At 41.8% G+C, this 20,218-nt stretch overlaps 1 protein-coding gene across 5 annotated transcripts in view; it reads right to left on the bottom strand.

The window, feature by feature from the left end:
* SCUBE1 (signal peptide, CUB domain and EGF like domain containing 1) overlaps nucleotides 1-20,218 on the bottom strand; it is a 182,795-nt gene that overhangs the window by 72,237 nt on the left and 90,340 nt on the right. For 2 of the 5 annotated variants that reach the window (XM_053387654.1, XM_053387655.1), the window contains exons 5-7: nucleotides 16,562-16,687; nucleotides 10,253-10,369; nucleotides 6,161-6,250 (exon numbers count right to left, since the gene is read on the bottom strand). The exons of 1 other annotated variant lie outside the window; for it this stretch is intronic. In XM_053387654.1, the coding sequence (XP_053243629.1) occupies nucleotides 6,161-6,250; nucleotides 10,253-10,369; nucleotides 16,562-16,687 (333 nt within the window). The remainder of the gene's footprint in view (nucleotides 1-6,160; nucleotides 6,251-10,252; nucleotides 10,370-16,561; nucleotides 16,688-20,218) is intronic. 2 more of the 5 variants (XM_053387656.1, XM_053387657.1) reach the window with 1 other exon arrangement.

Raw genomic sequence — 20,218 nt, 5'->3', positions numbered from 1 at the left:
GTGCAGGTCATATCCTCAATTTGTTTTTTGCCCCAGTTGACAGTCTGGAAATAAGGAGGTTTCTGTGACTCCATTGTCATGATCAGAACACTTCCTGGGCAAGCAGTACCAACTTCTCCCATAGTAGTAGGGGGGAAATTAGGATGACCATAGATTTATGGATTCCAATGGATTGCTGAATACCCTGGAGAATTTCCGGTGGCTAGAACTGGTGGATGCTGAGGGCCTCATCTCCCTATGGGACTGGAAGGAGGGTGGGAGAAATTATCACTCCTGAGCACCCTCTCTGACACTGGATCACTCCCAGGTATAATGGGGAGGTATATGTGATGAAACTGGCCAGGTGACAGCTACAGCACAGGTAGTAGAAGTCCCACAGTGAAGATGACTGAACATTGGCTAGAGAACATAATTGTTCCTACTGTGGTAGCAAAAGCAACAAAGGGGGCCTTGCAGAACTCTTCAGGGTAGTCCACAGGGTGCTAACACCTGTATTGGTCGATGGAGCCTAGGACACCTCAGGGACCCTTTGTGAGTCACTTATTGGGCACTTTGAGAACAAAATCCCTTGCCTGCGTAGCAAGCTAGATGCGATGACTGATACAGTCCCAAGGGAGGTTTCTAAAGCCCCACCAAGCTATGTTTTGTGGGATCTGTTTCAGTTTTCACAGCCTGGTGATGCTGACAAGGTGCTTGTGAGTTGGCACTAAACATCATGCCCTTCGGATCCTTGCCCTTCACCGCTAGCTGGGGTCAGGGGCAAGGGTGTGCTGCTGCTTTGGGTAGTTATGTTAACTTAGGGCAGCACTGGGGACCCCCGGCCCACATGCCTTATGAGGCCTACCACGCCTCCCTATTTCACCCAAGTGCGCTTGCAATTCTCCCTTTCCATCTTCTGGTAGGATTCAGTGTTTTTCTGAATTTGGTGCCTTTTTCTGTTACCTTGACATGGAAATTGTGGCCTGACTTTAAATTGCTCCTGCAAAGGGAGAAGGGACGAATTGGGAACACACTCCTGTGCTCCTGATTCTTCCTTTGAATTTTATCAACCTGTGTCAAATGTCATTGTGTGGTAGACATGTCCGTGTTGGCGTAACTGGACACGGAGGAAGGGGTTAGTTTCCTTCATGATTGTAAATCACTCAGTGTAGGTGATAAGCCAGCAGGTGCATGGTCAGCCAAGCCAGTTGCTATGAAAATGGCACAGTGCCAACTATGTAAGTGATTAATGCATATCAGCTCAGTGGGTCCAGGGCCTTTTGAGTGTTGGGGCCAATTCTGAGAAGTAAGCTGAAGTCTTGAATTGCTGGAGCAAGAAATACCAGTACTCTGTACTTGTATATATCTGTATCTGCAAAGCCTACAAGTTGTATGTATATATCAATGTCTGGAACTGTTTACTGAAGCCTTATCTTCTATAGTAGTAAACTATTCTGGACCTTAAGCTGCCTCTGTGTTGTGAACAGAACTGGGAGCAACTTCCGCTACATGGGTATCTCACATCCGATTGTCCTTCTTCCTTTCCCCCCATGGCTTTAGATTTAAATATAAAGCATGAGATTTTTATTCCAAGTGTTCATGTATTTCAAAAGATGTACATATTTGCTACTTTGTGAGTTACTGTAAAATATTAATATAAGTTTATTAATATAAGTATGCTTTGGAGAAAATAATAATATATAAATAAAATTCCCACTCACTATGTTTGCAGGGATCACTGCAGATGGTGACAGCAGTCACAAAATTAAAAGACGCCTGCTCCTTGGGAGAAAGGCGATGGCAAACCTAGACAGCATCTTAAAAAGCAGAGACATCACCTTGCCAACAAAGGTCCGTATAGTTAAAGCCATGGTTTTCCCAGTAGTGATGTACGGAAGTGAGAGCTGGACCATAAAGAAGGCTGATCGCCAAAGAATTGATGCTTTTGAATTATGGTGCTGGAGGAGACTCTTGAGAGTCCCATGGACTGCAAGAAGATCAAATCTCTCCATTCTTAAGGAAATCAGCCCTGAGTGCTCACTGGAAGGACAGATCCTGAAGCTGAGGCTCCAATACTTTGGCCACCTCATGAGAAGAGAAGACTCCCTGGAAAAGACCCTGATGTTGGGAAAGATGGAGGGCGCAAGGAGAAGGGGACGACAGAGGACGAGATGGTTGGACAGTATTCTCGAAGCTACAAACATGAGTCTGACCAAACTGCGGGAGGCAGTGGAAGACAGAAGTGCCTGGCGTGCTCTGGTCCATGGGGTCACGAAGAGTCGGACACGACTAAACGACTAAACAACAACAAATATTTGCAGGCTGATAGTTGCTTGAAACCGGGTATGAACATGGGTAGAAACAGGAAGGGGCAGGAGAGAAAAACTTAAAAGGAGTCCTGCTCCAGCCAATAGCAAGATCTTGTAAATTTAACCCTAATAACCAGCCTATTGCTGACTTGCGCCTCAACTTTTTGTTTTGATTTTAAAACAATAATCTGTAGTCACATCCCTGAAGTTACGGTACATTTCTGTGTGAATTCTGTCACAAGGGGAATTCTAAAGTGTGAAACTACACACAACAGTTTGTTTTGCAGGTTTAATAGTCCTGCAGCAGAGGACTTTGTCAGCTTAAAAGCAATTTGATATTCTTTTTAAGAGAAAAAGAACAAAACCAAATATGGGGAAAACATTGTACTGACCTCTTTGAAATGACACCATCAGTATGAATAATGCTCTAGGACTGTGAGAATATATTTGCCATCTACTTCCCTAATGAAGGATCAAGGAGTAGTGATAAAGCAATATGGCAGTACAAGGAAGGAAGGGTTTTCTCCATGGCCAGGACTGGAGTAATGAAAACCACAAAAGGCGACAGTCATTCCTGGTCACCTGTACTGATGCACTCTTACACACATTTCTAGAAGCAGGCAAGCCCCCAGATTTACCTCGTCATAAACTGGTAATGTGTCCCTGAAATAATAAGAAAGAGTCTTCTGAAAAAGATAGCAAGGAGGATTGTTAAGGTTTCTGACTACTTCAGTAGCTGCAGCTGTGGAAAACCTCTACTGTAAAGGCTTTTGATTTAGAGAAGATGCGAGTAAGAAGTGTATCCAATTATGCACAGTGTGGAGAAAGCAGACTGAGAAAATCAAGATGGACGTCCAATGAAAGTGAACATCCAGTGAAAATGGATGTTGTGGATGTCCAGGGAAGCTGAATGTGGGCAGATTCAGAGAAAACAGTTCACACAGCACACAGGTGAACTACAGAGGCAGGAAAGGAGAGCGCTGTTGGGCTCTGGTCTTGCTTGCAGGTTTTGAACGGGCACCTGGTTGGCCACTGTGAGAACAAGATGCTGAGCTAAATGAGCTACTGACCTGATTCGTACATTTTTATGGATTGCATTATTCATTATTATTGTGTGTGTCAACTGTGCCATTTATTTCAAAGCATTATGGGGCTCAGGAGACAACTTGTTATTTGGACAGAGTTCTAAAGTCCCTTTAAAAATGGTTGCCTTCTGGAATATACCGGTATTCAAAATCCGCAGCAGTTTTTATTGTCAATCCATGTGCAAAAGTTATATAATTACGGGATATGCTGATAAGGCATTAAGCTTTGGAATCTGTTTCTTGGCCTTATTTATCATTTTAATAAAGCGACGTTTCAATCTGAGTTCATCATAAGGTTGCACAAATTACATTAAATGCAACGGGACTTTTAAATAAACATTCATAGGATTACACTGTAAAAGTCAACTGTCACATCTATTTGTTGTGAGGATCAAACAGGGAAGAGGAGAACCCTGTACGCCACCTTGGGATCCTTAGAAGACAAACATGGTATATAAATGTACTAAATAAATAAACATGAGTGTCTAGAACAAACTTCATATCCTCTCCACTGTTGCCTCTTTGCAATTCCTCAGCAATAATTAAATTTAAATTTTTGCTCTGAGAACTTAAAAAACTGAAGCCACTAGCTCCCGCCTCTGAAGATGATATATGCTATACATTCCTACCCATCTAAACTTGTTGCCAGCTGAACTCCCACCTTGAATGATGAATAGACATAAATATTTCTTCATCTGTATGCCTTCCTACAAATTCCTCATCCTTATTAAAATGAAACATCTATGTATAAAGAATCAGTGGATTTTATCATGTCGGTAAGAGGCTTAATTTGCAATAATAATAGTAATAATAGGGGCATGGTCCTACTAGGACAGGGGAAACGCCTGTTTTATCAAATATTTCACATAACTAAAGACCAGCCTACCTTTCAGACAGATGATAAGTATTTAGGCTGCTGGACTTGCAATCAAACATTTGTATTGCAACTGCGGCCCATAGTTAGGAAATCGATGTATTATGAGGTGATAGAATTCTGGTACGGTTCAGAATTCTACCGTTTCACTCGGTGCAAAGTGTGTGTACATTGGCTCTAAAAAGAATGGGGGAAAATATTTTGCAATCATGCAATTTACTTGCAACTATTTCTCTGTATCACAAAGAATATTCAGAAAGGCCATTCAGTGCCTGCCAAACAACTGAAAGGAGGCTTCTTTTAACCTTTTTCTTTTAACTGGCAAAAAGCTTGAAGTTTATAAGATGAAGGTACAAAAAATAATAATTTTGTGCTGCACCCTCACTTGCTTCAAATTCTATGACTCTACAAGTAAGGAAATGCTCAATTCAATTTTTGATTGAGCTCCTCAGAAAATGTGTAGAAATTGTAACTAAAATCAGCAACACAGTGTTGAAAGACTTCAAGGGGGTCGGTCCCCCACAAAAGAATCTGTGGCTACAATCAACAATCCAAATTCAGTTGCAAATACATGTTTGACAGAAGCATGTGGTGAGCCTCTTGCTAAACCTAGAAAAGGCAAGCTGATAGAAGAAACGACATATGGATTGTACACACAATTCACACTTTCATCAAACAAATAGGAATATCCCTTTTTATTTGTACAACAAATCGCAGGAGCAATCATCAATTGAGAGCCTTCTGACTGAGCGGCAGAATACAAATTGAATAAGGAATGATCAATTCTTGAAGGTTTTCATTAACCAATCACCTCATTAAATAGCAACACAATGGGTTTATGTTATAACAAAACTGTTCATTTCCGATATTATGTGTTCTGGAGCAAAGAAACACGAGGCCAGCAACACATTCATCCTACCCTGGGCCATTGTTTCCATCCATGTGAGATTGGCCAAGGGAGAGGCATGAAAACCTTTGATTCAGCTTCACCTGGGAAGAAACACAACCTTGGCAGGTAGCACAGAGCTACTTGCCTATGCAGGTATCAATTTCAAATGATCAACAATCCTGCAAAATGCTGCTTCTATTTTTTAAATGTACAGTAATACCTCATGTTACGTCTGCTTCATGTTACGTTCTTTCACGTTGTGTCCCGCGGCGACCCAGAAGTACCGGAAAGGGTTACTTCCGGGTTTCGCCGCTTGTGCATGTGCAGTAGCACTAAATCGTGCTTCACGCACATGCAGAAGCACCAGATCACACTGCGCTCATGCGCAGATATGGCACTTCAGGTTGCGGGCTTTTCATGTTGTGAACGGGACTCCGGAACGGATCCCGTTCGCAACCGGAGGTACCACTGTATGGTGTGTTTTTTTAATTTTTGAAAGAAAAGTGCCCAAGGGCTCCGTAATGGGGAAGGGGAAAATACTCCCAACAATTCAAAACCATGAGGATATAAAATTATTTCAAGCAAGGGTATAAATATTTTAAACCAAAAGTACAAAAAGAATGACATCAAGCATTTTACACCATTGGAACTTGCTACAAAGGGTAACGCTAAACGATGAAGCTGACCCACTCGGGTCGATTTGTACTCGCAGAAACACAAAAGCCACATGTGAGAATCAGACTTGCAAAAGGTAAATAAGGTTAGTGGCAAAGACTCTCTTCTTTGCACCAAAGTCTTTCAACATTAAAGCTACAGTATTAGAGGGGTTTGGCTGGAGAGAGAATAGATTTAAAATGGGAAATGAACTGTTCGATGGAAGATCAGGATTCTAAAACGAATTGTGACCTCAGCAAACAGATGAACAAATTAAAAACAGAAATACTCGAAACACACCCCCACACCCCCATACACACAAGAGACAAAAGTTGAGAGCACATCAAAGGAAGTGGAAGAAAAGTGTTACCCATAAGTAGCCGCCGTTTCACCCGCTTGTCCACATCAGCTACTGACGTGGCATTGAACTCAGAACTCTCAATTGCAGCCTCATCCTTCTCTAAAACACAAGTAAGGGACAAACATGGAGCAGTTGGTTAATGAAAAGCCCAATTTTCCACTGCTGAAGAAAGTTTCTTAGCCTGGTGCAACCAAAGCCAAGAAGCATGAAAGCACTAAAACCCCATTTAGAGAGTTAATTCCATTTGAAATCCCAGAAATAAATAAAAGTATGCTGGAGGGAAGGAGGGAGTGGAGGAGGGGGGTGGGGAGAAGAAAATGATGATGAAAAACAAAGTAATTAGCCGGCAAACACATATTAAGCTGGTCTCACGCCAGCCATAACACAAACACAAAAGAGAAGGTGCCCCAGATCGGTGTTAATTAAGAAATTTAAATGATAAGGTTTCAATTTCAACACATTGTTAAAAAAAGAAAAGGAGAAAGGACAAGGTGGAGAGGTAGGTGGCAGCTTTTGAACACAGCTGGCAACAAGGATACTGAACACAGAAGAGAGCTAAAAGAATCCGGTGATGGATGGGCATGGGAACATGACAGCTTTGTGCATGTTGACACAGTGTATCAAAAACAAAAACTGCATGCAAATTTTAAAAACCGTAAAAACAAACACAAATATAAAAAACCAAAACAATTAAGTTGGGCAGTGCTGGTTGCCTGCTTGTCTATGGAACACGACTAGCTAAACATTCAATGCTAGAAAAAAGATGTCACAAGAATAGTCTAGTCATTTTTAGCAGCATGCAGTTAAGCGGGGGGCATTGTTAGCACAGGACATCCTGCAGGTAGGTTCTGGTGTCCTTTATACGGAAAGCTCCTATCCAGCATTAGAAGAAGTTAAGTTATGCAATACTTAGAAATATACCTAAACAATCCGTTTGCAAGGATGGGAACAGATGATGAGGTGAATGAAAGGTATCATACATGGGGAGTGGGGAAGCAATACAGGGAGCAGAGGCTAAGCGATTAAAATAATTTATATGGGATGGAGAATTGCATTTAAAAAGAAAAATACGAAACACAAGTGGGGACTTTTCACATGCAGCAGACATAAAATAAGAGGATAAGTCAAGAAAACAAAGACAAAACGGGTTAGACGAAAGGCTACTTATGTGCCATTGCAGACATTTGCATATTTGCAGTGATGTCCAAGTTACAGACACCACTGAAGTCAGCAAACTGGAGGCAGATAGGAGAAGGAATCAGAAGAAGTGGAGGCAGCTGGCAGGTTTTATTTGTGGTAACACTAAATGGCTGGGTAACAAGATATTGTTCTAAGAAGAAACCAAGTTCTAGATGGGATCAGGCTGCAATAGAGGCTTTGTTTTGAGGTTTTTCATTTTTCTTTTAATATTTTTTTCAATAATTAATGAACATCAGGTATCAGACAAGACAGGCAATCAGGAACCATCACCAGAAAGCAGGAATAAAAATGGAAACAAAACAAAAGTTTAAAAAATATCTAAGAGAAAGGACTACTCAGAAGGAAGAGGAGAGTGGAGGACCCAACAAAAGCAGCAATATGCGACTTAAATTACAGGAACAGAAAATGTAATATAAAGTCATATTATACAATAACTTTGCAGAAAGGGAGGGGGAAAGTACAGTTTCCAACAGTTCAACAGTTTTTCTCTATGCCAGACCAAATAAGCATCGCCCTGAAATCAGAGCATGCTCTACTCATTATCACTTCTCTCAATAAAAACTGTACCAAGATTTCCAACCCTATAATGGCTCTCTAAGGTTTTAATGGTGCTTTCAAAAATAAAAGTAGAAGAAACCCAAGAATAAGATGTATGCAGTGAATATTGTAACAGCTATATTGTAATCACAATTAGACTGCATTTAATAAATGTACAAGGGGCTAAATCTTTAAGACAAATCTGTTAATTTCATCCAGAGAGCTGATTGTACGGAGCATATGCTTAGCACTGAGGGCTAACTGAATGGTTTCCTTCCCGGGATCAAGACTTTAGGGTGTCCATAATCAAAGCACATTAAAAAGACATTTAATTTCATCAGCTCAAAAGACTTCAATACACATATAAGATCGATGGAATTATACAGTTATCCACAAGATATGTTAAGATATGTTAGATTCACCACAGACATTCACACACACCTTTAATTAAGGAATAAATATTTTAGCTTTAAAGAGAAAATTAATGACTGCTGATTAAGCTATATAGTGATAGCTTACTATACAAAATTTGTTGGGAAACATTTATCTAAATTTTGTTCACTTTGTACAATTAGATGTGGATCACGGAAAATAGGACTTCTTTAATGTTTTAGAGTCAAATTTTACATAGTAATTTCTCTTGAGCTCTCTAATTTTCACAATCGTTAAGTCTTGCAATCAAAGGTTAAGACAAATACTTTTACAACTTATCTGACATAATTCTGGAAATGCCAAATCAAATTCAGCCACAACTAATTGTAACTTATGAGCAAAATCTATCCAAAGAAAAATGCTTTTAAATTATATGGATTATGGGCACAATTAAGACAAAATCTTTTACTTTGGATAGGGGCTATTTAAACCCATGCTTGATGCTCCCACTGAAATTAACAGCACTTAGAGATCTTACCTTTGTTGGATTATGCCCTTTGAGAATGCTTCAGTTTGTTATACAGTATTTCTCTGCTTTGAAACACACAAAGTACAGAAAAATACAACTAATGAACGCCCCCCATCCCACAAAAACTTAAGTACCATACAGCATGATCATGCCAAAACTGTAAATCTCAGATTTCAGTCAGAAAGTTAGGCACATATTGCCTCCACTAAAATCAGTGGGATGTTAAAGTGTGTAACTGTGACTAGAATTATGTTCCATGAATTTTTAAATTTAAAGGGCTTCTAGATTTTGTTGTAAAATCTAGAGGAAGTATTAAAACAGCTTCTTATTAACTGAAACAATTGCAATTCTCCCCCACATTCTCCCCCACCATACATTTAAAAAAAGGGAGAAAGGTAAATTCTTGGATTCTGTGCTTATAACCACAATAAAACATGTATAAAAGAACATCTCAAAAGAATATATTCTGCTTCCCATGGTGGTGCAAAATTGTCCAGGTGACAACACCATGACAGAAAGCATTCTTTCCATATAATTCTAGCTCTTCTTCCACTCCATTCACAATCTGTCATGTGTCTGGTCCTCACCAAATCACTTCTTTTTGAAGTTTGAACTCCCTTTCTCACACTGCCCAGATGCCCCGGCTGTATTCATTAGTGCTCAGGTTCCAGGATGGAGTTCAGTACAGTCAGCAGCTATTGCATTAATTTCACCATGAATACACTACACACTGGCTGAAATAATTGCATGCTCAATATGCATAAAACAGATTTTTTTTAAAAAAGAATCTAATTAATAGCATGTTCTGCTCCATTTTTTCCAATGAGCAGATATGCTTGGGGGTATTAGAAAAAGTCTCAATTTGAGCAACTGCATGGGTCCCATTCCACCAGAACCATGTGGGGAGTCACCCACACAAATGGATTCAGGTGATGAATTCTGGTTGCATGGTTGTAATATGAATAGGTAGCTATATATATGGCATGTTTGAACAGGTATTTTAAACATAAAATAATGACTTTAGCTATCACTTTCTCCCAGTGAAACCATTACTAAAAACTTCTATCGCAATGAGCATCATTTACACTCCTGAATTTTTAAAAGGAGCAAAATGTAATACTGTGGATAGCAGAACAGTCCAGATAAAAACTTCTGGTTCGTGTTTCCTCTATATGAACAGCCAGTGTAAGAGATTGCAGCTGCTTTTTTCCAACATCCAGTAGTATACAAAATACCAGGGAAGAATACACATATATGGGTTTGTGTACACATGCACACATATCAAGCTATTAAAAAGTGATAAATCCTTAACCAACAAATGTATTACAGCTTTCAAATGCTGCCTTCTATCACTTTTTCAAATTTAAACTTATTAGATAAGATCAGGAGTTTATGATCCACTCTTTTAAGCAACATTTCAATTCCACACACATATTTGTACAATTCAGAGGGAGGGTACTTACCAATACATGTTCGGCCGTCCGAGTGTAGGGCATACTTTTGATGACAACCGCACACAGGTCCCGTATCTGTGTCCTCACAGGTGTGCTGGCAGCCTCCATTCCCATAGTTACAGGTTACTAGTTATTCCCCCAAAAATGTGTGTGTATATATATGTATGAATAAAACAACAGTGAAACCAATTAGTTTTGAGGAGTTCTAGGCACAAAAAATAAGTTCAAGTTGTTGTTGTTTTAAAAAAGCAATACACATGACAACAAAATAGTTATTTCCAAAATCTCCTACCCTTGGTAAGCAGCGACATTCCAAGCAGCCGGTAGCCCTGTGCAGATGGTCAAAGTGTGTCGCATGCACAAGTGGGAGTAAGCAGATCAGGATTGTGCCCACCAGTCCATCCCTTCCCATGGCAAACCTCCACATGTTCAGAGTTTCTATGTGCAAAAGCCCCAACTCATACAGGTTCCGAACGTATGGTCCATGCCCATTATTGTTCTAGGTTGCAGGCTGGAACACAAGCATGTAGGCCCCTTGCAGAAAGGAGCCTGAATGCAGAAAGGTTGTGTCCAGTGAGGGATCTGCACCCCCCCCCCGCCACCCCAGCTAGACACTGTGATTGTTTGCACTGGGCTACCGTTACTTTGAGGCCATCATACTTTTCCATTATTCATTTCCATTAATAATTTTCAATACAGCACGGGGGCGGGGGCGGGGGGTAGATTTTCCTGTCCTGGGGAAGGTGTTGCTCTTTTCCAGCAGTGACTTAACCTATAGCTTCAGAAATCAGTTCTCTAGAGCACAGTAGAAAAATAGCCCAGATTTGAAATTTGTTTCTATTGTTAGTTTTTCAGAATATGAAAGCTTTTAAAAACCAATGAGGCAGTGTTAACTAGCTAACTAACTAACTAACTGACGAAGGAACTAACTAACTGGGGCAGTTAACTTTGCCACCACCAGACCTCTTCTTTTTATGGTTTGATGACCCAACCTATGGTTATTTAGCAACTTCCAAATTTGAGTGGGCAAAGGTTGTGCATTTACACCTTTTCCTGCAACACCAAAATGACTATCTGAGAGGACAGTTTCTTGTGGTTGCCAGAATGCATGGCCTGTGGCAACAGAATGTGCTGTCTTTGTACACTATGCCTTTTTGCTACCACGACATGCATAAGCTAGAGAAAATGGCGAAGTAGAGTTTTCAGGTGTAAGCTGCTTCAGATCTTATCTTGCCATGAACTCCCTAAGTATCTTTATTCTCTGCCTCAAACCCACACACGTCTGTGATGACGGGAAAATAATACCATTTGAAAGGGGTTCTGTGAGGTTTACTCAGAAATTGCATGTAGAAAACTGAGCACTTAGAAAAAATGCACCATATACAAAGCACTTCTGACACTTAAAATAGCTTAGAAAAATCACAGCCTTAATTGTTATAAATAATGCATTGCTTTCCGCACTCAAATTCAGTTAACATATGTGTTTATATAGCTTACTTTTTTCAATAGGAATATAGTTTATTGAAAATCTATCAGTCCACCTAGCTTTTGCTGTGAATGTCTAAAATTTGGCAGATAAGTAGGACCTTCCACAAAATGCTGCACAGCATTGAAACAGGAGGGCTCCTGTTTATGGTTCTAGCTGCTGGATGGCTTTGAGACATTTTTATTGCCTAGGCTTTTTATGTTTTGTACTTCTGAAAACATTGAGGTCTCCCAAGGATGTTGATACCCACTTGTTTCTCAGTGGCAATGTTTTGGCTCCAAATTTGTCATCACATACTTCCTCAGTGATATTAGCGGGAGTAAGGGCAACATGCACGTGAGACTGCTGACAATCTTTGATAGGTCTGAGTGTCTGAAAATGTTTATTTCCCCATCTACTTATGGTTGGATACAAACTATTGAATGCTAACTATTATGTTTAGGTGACTGTATATCACCCAGTGCATCTTTGGACATTAGCAATATTGTTTTAGGTCTGTCAGGTACCATAAGAATGTGCATTCAATGAATTTTGGACATTGTACTGTAACATACCGTATTTTTTGCTCTATAAGACTCACTTTTTCCCTCCTAAAAAGTAAGAGGAAATGTGTGTGCGTCTTATGGAGCGAATGCAGGCTGCACAGCTATCCCAGAAGCCAGAACAGCAAGAGGGATCGCTGCTTTCACTGCACAGCAATCCCTATTGTTGTTCTGGATTCCGAGATTCAGAATATTTTTTTTCTTGTTTTCCTCTTCCAAAAACTAGGTGCGTCTCATGGTCTGGTGCGTCTTATAGAGCGAAAAATACAGTATTTTCAGGGTTTGGTGTGTGCACACTGTTTATTAGATGGAAGGAGCTGGCCAGGGCAGCACCTTTCCCAACGATGGCCACAGCAGGGACACACACCTTTGCCATCCTTGTGTCATGTGTTTCAAAATGCTGGGAAACATAAGAACTTGGTTTATCAGGAAGCAGAGGTTTGATGGTCTAAGTCTAAGATAATCCAAAATGGAAAAGCTTCCCAAATCCTGATTTAAAATCAAGGTTTGACAGTGTCCGCTGCCCTCTCTGCTATCCCATTTTTGAAACAGATTAGGCTTAGAGATTATGATTTTCCCAGAGACTATCTACTTAATTACAGCTAAGTGAGAACTTGAAGTCAGGCGTTCAGAATAATATCCAAAACTCAATCCACTGGATCGCCTATCTGTGCCTCCATCACAACAGATTCAGAGGAGGGGGAGTCACACAGCAGCTGCTTACAAACCTAATGTGTTGCAGCCACACGTTGGGTCCAGCCACATGGTTAAGCCCAACAATACCTTTACTCCAGGTTGAAAGATTCTCAAGTGGCTGCAGAGGTTGGTAATACTGGGCCCCTGTGGTATATTGGACCATTGGATTTAGCTGTGTGAAACCAAGGTTCAAATCCTTATCTGGCTATGGCCTTGGGCAAGTCTCCACCTCTTGGTATATCTGCCAGGCCACATACATTATTATAAGGCATCTTCATGCATTTGCATTAGTCTATTAGTTCCAACTCCTGTACTGAAGGCACGAAGGAGGACAATTCCAAGAAGAAAGAGAAGTGGGAAGAACCTAAAGAAATCAGTGTGGCTGCATATATAAGAAACAGAAGAAAGGCCAAATCACGAAGGAAGAGTATGCACGAATAGCCAACAGTTGCAAGGAGAAGGCCAGGCAGGCCAAAGCTTAGGTTTGCAAGAGAGGTTAAAAATATAAATAAAAAAAGGGTTTTTTTTTTTGGTAATGCTTGAAGCAAGAGGAAGAACAAGCAAGTAGTAGGTCCCTTGCGTGCAGAAGATGGAGAAATGCTATTGGGGGACAGAGAGAAGGTGGAATGTCTCCTACTTTGCTTCTGTCTTCACCCAAAAGGAAAGCAGTGCTCAACCTGGTGATAACAGAATAAGTGATTCAAGGAGGGAGGTGAAGCCCATGATAGGAGAAGAGGTGGTAAGAGAACACCTAGCTACTTTAGAGGAATTCAAATCCCCAGGGTCTGATCAGCTATACCCAAGAGTACTAAAGGAGCTTGCAGATGTAATATCAGAGCCTTTGTCTATAATCTTTGAGAATTATTGGAGAACAGATGAGGTCTCTGCAGACTGGAGACAAGCAAATGTTTTCCCCATCTTCAAAAGGGAAAAAGAAGAAGATCCAGGTAACCACCAACTGGTCTGCTTGACGTCAATACCAGGTAAGGTCCTAGAACTTAGGAAAGGATGCTGTGATTACTAAGACCCAGCATGGGTTTCTCCAAAACAAGTGATGCCAGACAAATCTCTAAAGTCTTGGTGGATCAAAGGAAGTCTGTGGATGTAGTGTATCTTGATTTCAGTAAGGCTTTTGACCCAGGCCCCCATGATATTCTTGCAGAGAAGCTGGTAAAATGTGGGCTGGATGAGATTAACTGTTAGGTGGATTTGTAGCTGGTTGGCCGACTGAACCCAGAATGTTCACTAATCGTTCCTTGTCAGCCTGTAAAAAAAGTGACAAGTGGGATGCCACGGGATTCTGTCCTGGGCCCGTTGTTGTTCAATGTCTTTATAAACGACTTGGATGAAGTTACTGGTGGGATGCTCAGCGAATTTGCAGATGACACCAAACTGGGAAGGTTAGCTAATGCCACAGAAGACAGAAGTGGGCCCAAACTAACAACATGAATTCCAATAGGGACAAATGTAAGGTTCTGCATGTAGCCAGGAATAACCAGATGCACAAATATAAGATGGGGAACACCTAGCTTGCCAGTAGTACATGTGAACGTACTAGATACTTAGTAGAGCACAAGCTTGCTGGAATGTGTACAAAAGAGGGCAACCAAGATGATCACGGGTCTGGAAACCAAGCCTTATGAGGAACAGTTCAGGGAATTTGGTATGTTTAGCCTAGAGGAGACTTAGAGGAGATATGGTAGCCACCTTCAAATATTTAAAGGACTGCCACATGGAAGATGAAACAAGCTTGTTTTCTACTACTCTGGAGGCTAGGACCCAAACCAATGGATTAAAGCTAAAAGAAAGGAGATTCCAACTAAACATCAGGAAGAACTTTCTGACTGTAAGAGTTGTTCAGCAGTGGAACATACTCCCAAGAGACTCTTTCCTTGGAGGTTTTCAAGCAGAGGTTGGATGGCCACCTGTTATGTGTGATCTAGTTGAGTTTCCTGCATTGCAGGGGGTTCAACTAGATGACCCTTGGGGTCCCTCCAACTCTACAATTCTATGATTCTAGATCTCCAGTAATGCAGAAACTCCAGACTCTTTGCAGGTGCAGGTTTTCTCATCACTGCAGTGGGGAAAACTATGTTTGTGTTGCCTCTCCCCACCTCAAAACTCTTTAAGAAACAGGCCTTCTGAGGACAGGATCTGGAATCCTAATACAGTCAATTGATAGAAAAATTATCCATGTCCATCACATATATGCTCCAGTTCCATGGCAATAAAACACACCATGGTGCATGTTTCTCAGGGCTCACCCTATTCAATTCACTGTATCAGAGCTTTCCAAACTTTTCATGTTGGTGACACAGTAATTCAGTTTAACTAGCAAACTGGAGTTTAAACTAATCTCTTATAAGAAATACGGACATATACATAAACTGTAATAACAAAATGAATGGAGACACACCTACACACTGCAGCCAACGATCTAACATGTCACAACACACAGTTTGGAAAGCTCTGCACTATATGTCTGTGAGTTCCATGTTGGGTCTATCAACCACAGTTCCAGTTATGCCACCCAAACTTGAATACAATATGCATACATGAGGGAATGCAGAACCTTTGCAAAGCCTTCGGGCTGCACTGTGGAGACTGAGGAACCTGGTGACCGGGTGACTGAAAAAGTAGCAAAGTGGGTCAACCAGGGTCAAATAACCAATGTTTTTAGTAAAATTTCTTATGGGGTCTGCATAACTCCTGCACCAATATTCAAAGGGGAGCCGGTTATTAGACAGACTGATTCACAGAATTTCCCTAATACAGTGGTGCCTCGCAAGACGAAAAGAATCCATTCCGCGAGTCTCTTCGTCTTGCGATTTTTTCATCTTGCGAAGCAAGCCCATTAGCGGATTAGCGCTATTAGCGGCTTAGCAGGCTTAGCGGATCAGCTGATAAGCGGCTTAGCGGATCAGCTGATAAGCGGCTTAGCGGCTTAGCGGATCAGCTGATAAGCGGCTTAGCGATCAGCCGTTAAGCGGCTTAGCGATCAGCCGTTAAGCGGCTTAGCGGCTTAGCGGATCAGCTGTTATGCGGCTTAGCGGCTTAGCTGATAAGCGGCTTAGCGGCTTGGGAAAAAGGGGGGGAGGAAAAAAAACCCCGCAGGAACTCGCAAGACATTTTCGTCTTGCGAAGCAAGCCCATAGGAAATTTGTTTTGCGAAGCACCTCCAAAACGGAAAACCCTTTCGTCTAGCGGGTTTTTCGTCTTGCAAGGCATTCGTCTTGCGGGGCACCACTGTAGTGTTCATCCATTCCTACTTCATTTTTACTAAAAACAACAACCCTCAAATGGCAATCTGAAACAACTTCCTATAATATTTATCAGTTCTATTTAACACCAGAGAATTAAGAAATGGATACAAATTTCTTCACCCATCAAATCAGCATGTGGTTGTACAGCATGCTTGTTAAATACATTGAATAATTCAACACATGCTGCCTCTGATTACGAGATGGGCAGGAAATACTTAACACAAACCCACAGGTCAATGAAATGAAATGGATTCCTTGATTTTTATAAAACAACAGCAATATGGAAATTAAGGCATGTTGGGTAGTTAAGATTTAGTCTGCATCTACCTACATTTGCAGTCCTTCTGGTTTTTGGCAAGTTCAAAGCCAGGCCTACATTCACAGGCAACCCCACCTTTGGGTGTCTCTCGGCAGATATGTGCGCACCCATGATCTTTGTTCATACAGTTCATACCCTCTGGAGAAAGAGAAAGAGAAAGAAAATGCACAAATTCTGAAAACAATCCAGATGACAACAAATTCTATACATATTTATTGCAGAAATACCCCTTGCGCTGAGGGGAGCTCATTTCGGCTTTTACAAGTTATAATAATAATAATAATATAATAATAATTTATTATTTATACCCCGCCCGTCTGGCTGAGTCTCCCCAGCCACTCTGGGCGGCTCCCAATCAAGTCTTAAAAACACTACAGCGTTAAATATTAAAAACTTCCCTGAACAGGGCTGCCTTCAGATGTCTTTTAAAGATAGGATAGCTGCTTATTTCCTTCACATCTGAAGGGAGGGTGTTCCACAGGGTGGGCGCCACCACCAAGAAGGCCCTCTGTCTGGTTCCCTGTAACCTCACTTCTCTCAGGGAGGGAACCGCCAGAAGGCCCTCGGTGCTGGACCTCAGCGTCTGGGCAGAACGATGGGGGTGGAGACGCTCCTTCAGGTCTACTGGGCCTTTGAGGCCGTTTAGGGCTTTAAAGGTCAGCACCAACACTTTGAATTGTGCTCGGAAACGTACTGGGAGCCAATGTAGGTCTTTCAAGACCGGTGTAATATGGTCTCGGCGGCCACTCCCAGTCACCAGTCTAGCTGCCGCATTCTGGATTAATTGCAGTTTCCGGGCCACCTTCAAAGGTAGCCCCACATAGAGCGCATTGCAGTAGTCCAAGCGGGAGATAACTAGAGCATGCACCACTCTGGCGAGACAGTCTGTGGGCAGGTAGGGTCTTATTCTGCCTACCAGGTGTAGCTGGACACAGAATTAACCTGCACCTCCATGGACAGCTGTGAGTCCAGAATGACTCCCAGGCTGCGCACCTGGTCCTTCAGGGGCACAGTTACCCCATTCAGGACCAGGGAATCCCCCACACCCACCTGTCCCCTGTCCACCAAAAACAGTACTTCTGTCTTGTCAGGATTCAACCTCAATCTGTTAGCCGCCATCATCAAGCTACTGCTTGAAACATGCAGAATCAGACTAGAGACCACAGTGGGACATAAAAGATAACCAGGTGTCCTATACAGAGCCTTTATGTTCCCATTCCTAGTTGTGCTAGGAAGAGGGGACTGATGTGAATCACAAATAATGAGAACTGTTTACGGAATAACTGGAGCAAAATTAAGCCTGGGGGTTTAACTGTAAGATGCCGGAAATGAACCAGAGGAAGAAATCTTATTTGCTGAATCTTGCCACTGACATCAGAAAAAAAATTGTGTTCCTGAGAACATCAGACGCCAAGAAAAAAACCACCCAGTGTTTTGGTGCTCAGCAGTTTGGTGAGATGAAAATTCTGTTCCTCAGAATTTTATATTCATATTGTCCACATATTCACCTTTTTCTGAGTCTGTTTGTCTCCAATTGTTTTTCTTACCTGCTTCTTCTTCGGTCTTCCTGAATTAGTTACATGGACAGTCCCACTTAATCAGGGACCTGTGGGTGGGTGATGTCATAATGCTATAAAGCCAATTAGATTTGCCTGCATCAGGGGGTCCCCAACCAGTTGCCCATAGATGCCATGGCGCCCAGGTCTAGTGGTGCCCCTGAGCAGGTACTCCAGACTCTTCCTGTTTCTTTATTTAAAAAAAGTAAGTTTCTAGCCCTCTAGAAAGAACACTATGGGGCAAAATGTACAGGTACCTTCTAGGTGATTTGTGTGGAATGAGACTGGTGTTCCTCAGTACATTTTTTTTCCTACTGAGGAACGCTCTCTGCTGTTATTAGACAGCAACAGCATCAGGGTGATGGGAGGGATGGAGGAGCTCCATAACTGGGACCAGAAGGACACACTTCACTCCCCATGATAAACATAAGGTTAACAGGAGTGGCTGTCTCTCTAATTTTGTGTTATGCCACACCCCTCCATGGCACTCATTTTGTGACCATCACCACCGGCGCTTTCTCAAATTTCAAAATGTGGCCCCAAAGTGTGGTGACCACTTGGCTACAGGATTGAGTGTGACTGAGGGCAATGTTAGTAAGTACATGGGAATGTTTGCAAGTCCTCAGAAACCTCTAAAAGAGGGTGGAGGTGGGAATCACATTGCTGAAAATGGTGAATCCTGTACGGTCAGTCCTTGTTAGGAACCCAGGAAACTGATTTATACCGAGATCAGCTTCTAATCCTTGCTGCCTTGTCTTGGACCTGGGACCTTTTGCATGCAAATCACATCCTCTACCACTGGGAGATGAAAGTACAGTGGTACCTCAGGTTAAGTACTTAATTCGTTCCGGCGGTCTGTTCTTAACCTGAAACTGTTCTTAACCCGAAGCACCACTTTAGCTAATCGGGCCTCCTGCTGCCACTGTGCCACCGGAGCACGATTTCTGTTCTCATCCTGAAGCAAAGTTCTTAACCTGAAGCACTATTTCTGGGTTAGCGGAGTCTGTAACCTGAAGCATCTGTAACCTGAAGCGTCTGTAACCCGAGGTACCACTGCAAATGCAGTATAGACACAGGTGCTTAATTTTCAACCTAAGTCCATTTAGAAGTTTTTTATGTAGCGCTCCTGAAAGCTAATGTCCAGACCTGGGCATGTTTGCCAAGAAGCAAGTCATACTGAGTTCGGCTGAACTTACTCCCAAATAATTGTGCACAGGATTGTGGCCTTAGGAGCCATTGTTAGCGCATAACTGACTGGATGTCCTCTCCATTTTGCCTCATGACCGGTGGTTTTACTGTTGGTTGCAGCACAGTCAGTTCTCAGATATCTACCAAGGTGTGTTTTGTTGTTGTTCTTTTGGGTAAGGATATGTTTATGTCTTTTTTAACCACTGCTGCCTCTCCCCACCCGCACCCCTGCCACCATTTTTTCACTTAGTATCGTAATGGGATGTACGTAGAATGTAAAAGATGCTGGAATCTTCTCTGCCCTAAACCAGTATGTAAATCTTGAGAAAAGCAAAGTTCACAAGTGCATTTTAAAGGGGCACAATCTGTTTGTACTTAAAAGAAAGCTGCTCTCCCCCACCCCTCACATTTGTGTGTCTGGAATAACAATGCCAGAATGTTTATTTCTAAAGGACTGTTGTCATGGCAATTCCACCGAGAACATCGTTTCCCCCCCCTGCAACCTCCTTTAAAACACATAAGGAACCTAGCAGCATCAGAGCTCTCAAGAAAGGACAATTACCTTTTATCGCTCAACAGCAAAGAAGGAGGGTTTCTTTTTTAACCTCCTCAGTAGAAAATTATGTTGAAAGGAATAATAAAAGCCCATTTCAAGAAGCACCCAGAAGCCTATTAGTGACAAAGGCTCCCTCCCCTCCCTTCCCATGAATAATTACAGCTCTTCAAGAAGAAATCAGCCCAGGCTAAGGGCCCTTTGTCAGCCTTAGACAGTAAAACAAACATTTGACTATGCAAGGATTTCCCTTTCATGTACCTGTCCAGGAGGCAGAAAGAAAAGGGGGGGGGGGACAAGTAAAACTTCAGAGTGCCTGAAAGAGAGAGAAAATCCAGAGCAACATCTGCTGCAATTACATTTTTTAAAACC

The sequence above is a fragment of the Podarcis raffonei genome, chromosome 5, assembly GCF_027172205.1.
Source record: "Podarcis raffonei isolate rPodRaf1 chromosome 5, rPodRaf1.pri, whole genome shotgun sequence".
NCBI lineage: Eukaryota > Metazoa > Chordata > Lepidosauria > Squamata > Lacertidae > Podarcis > Podarcis raffonei.
Note: the sequence above shows the minus strand (reverse complement) of the source record. Positions and strands in the feature narration are given on the sequence as shown.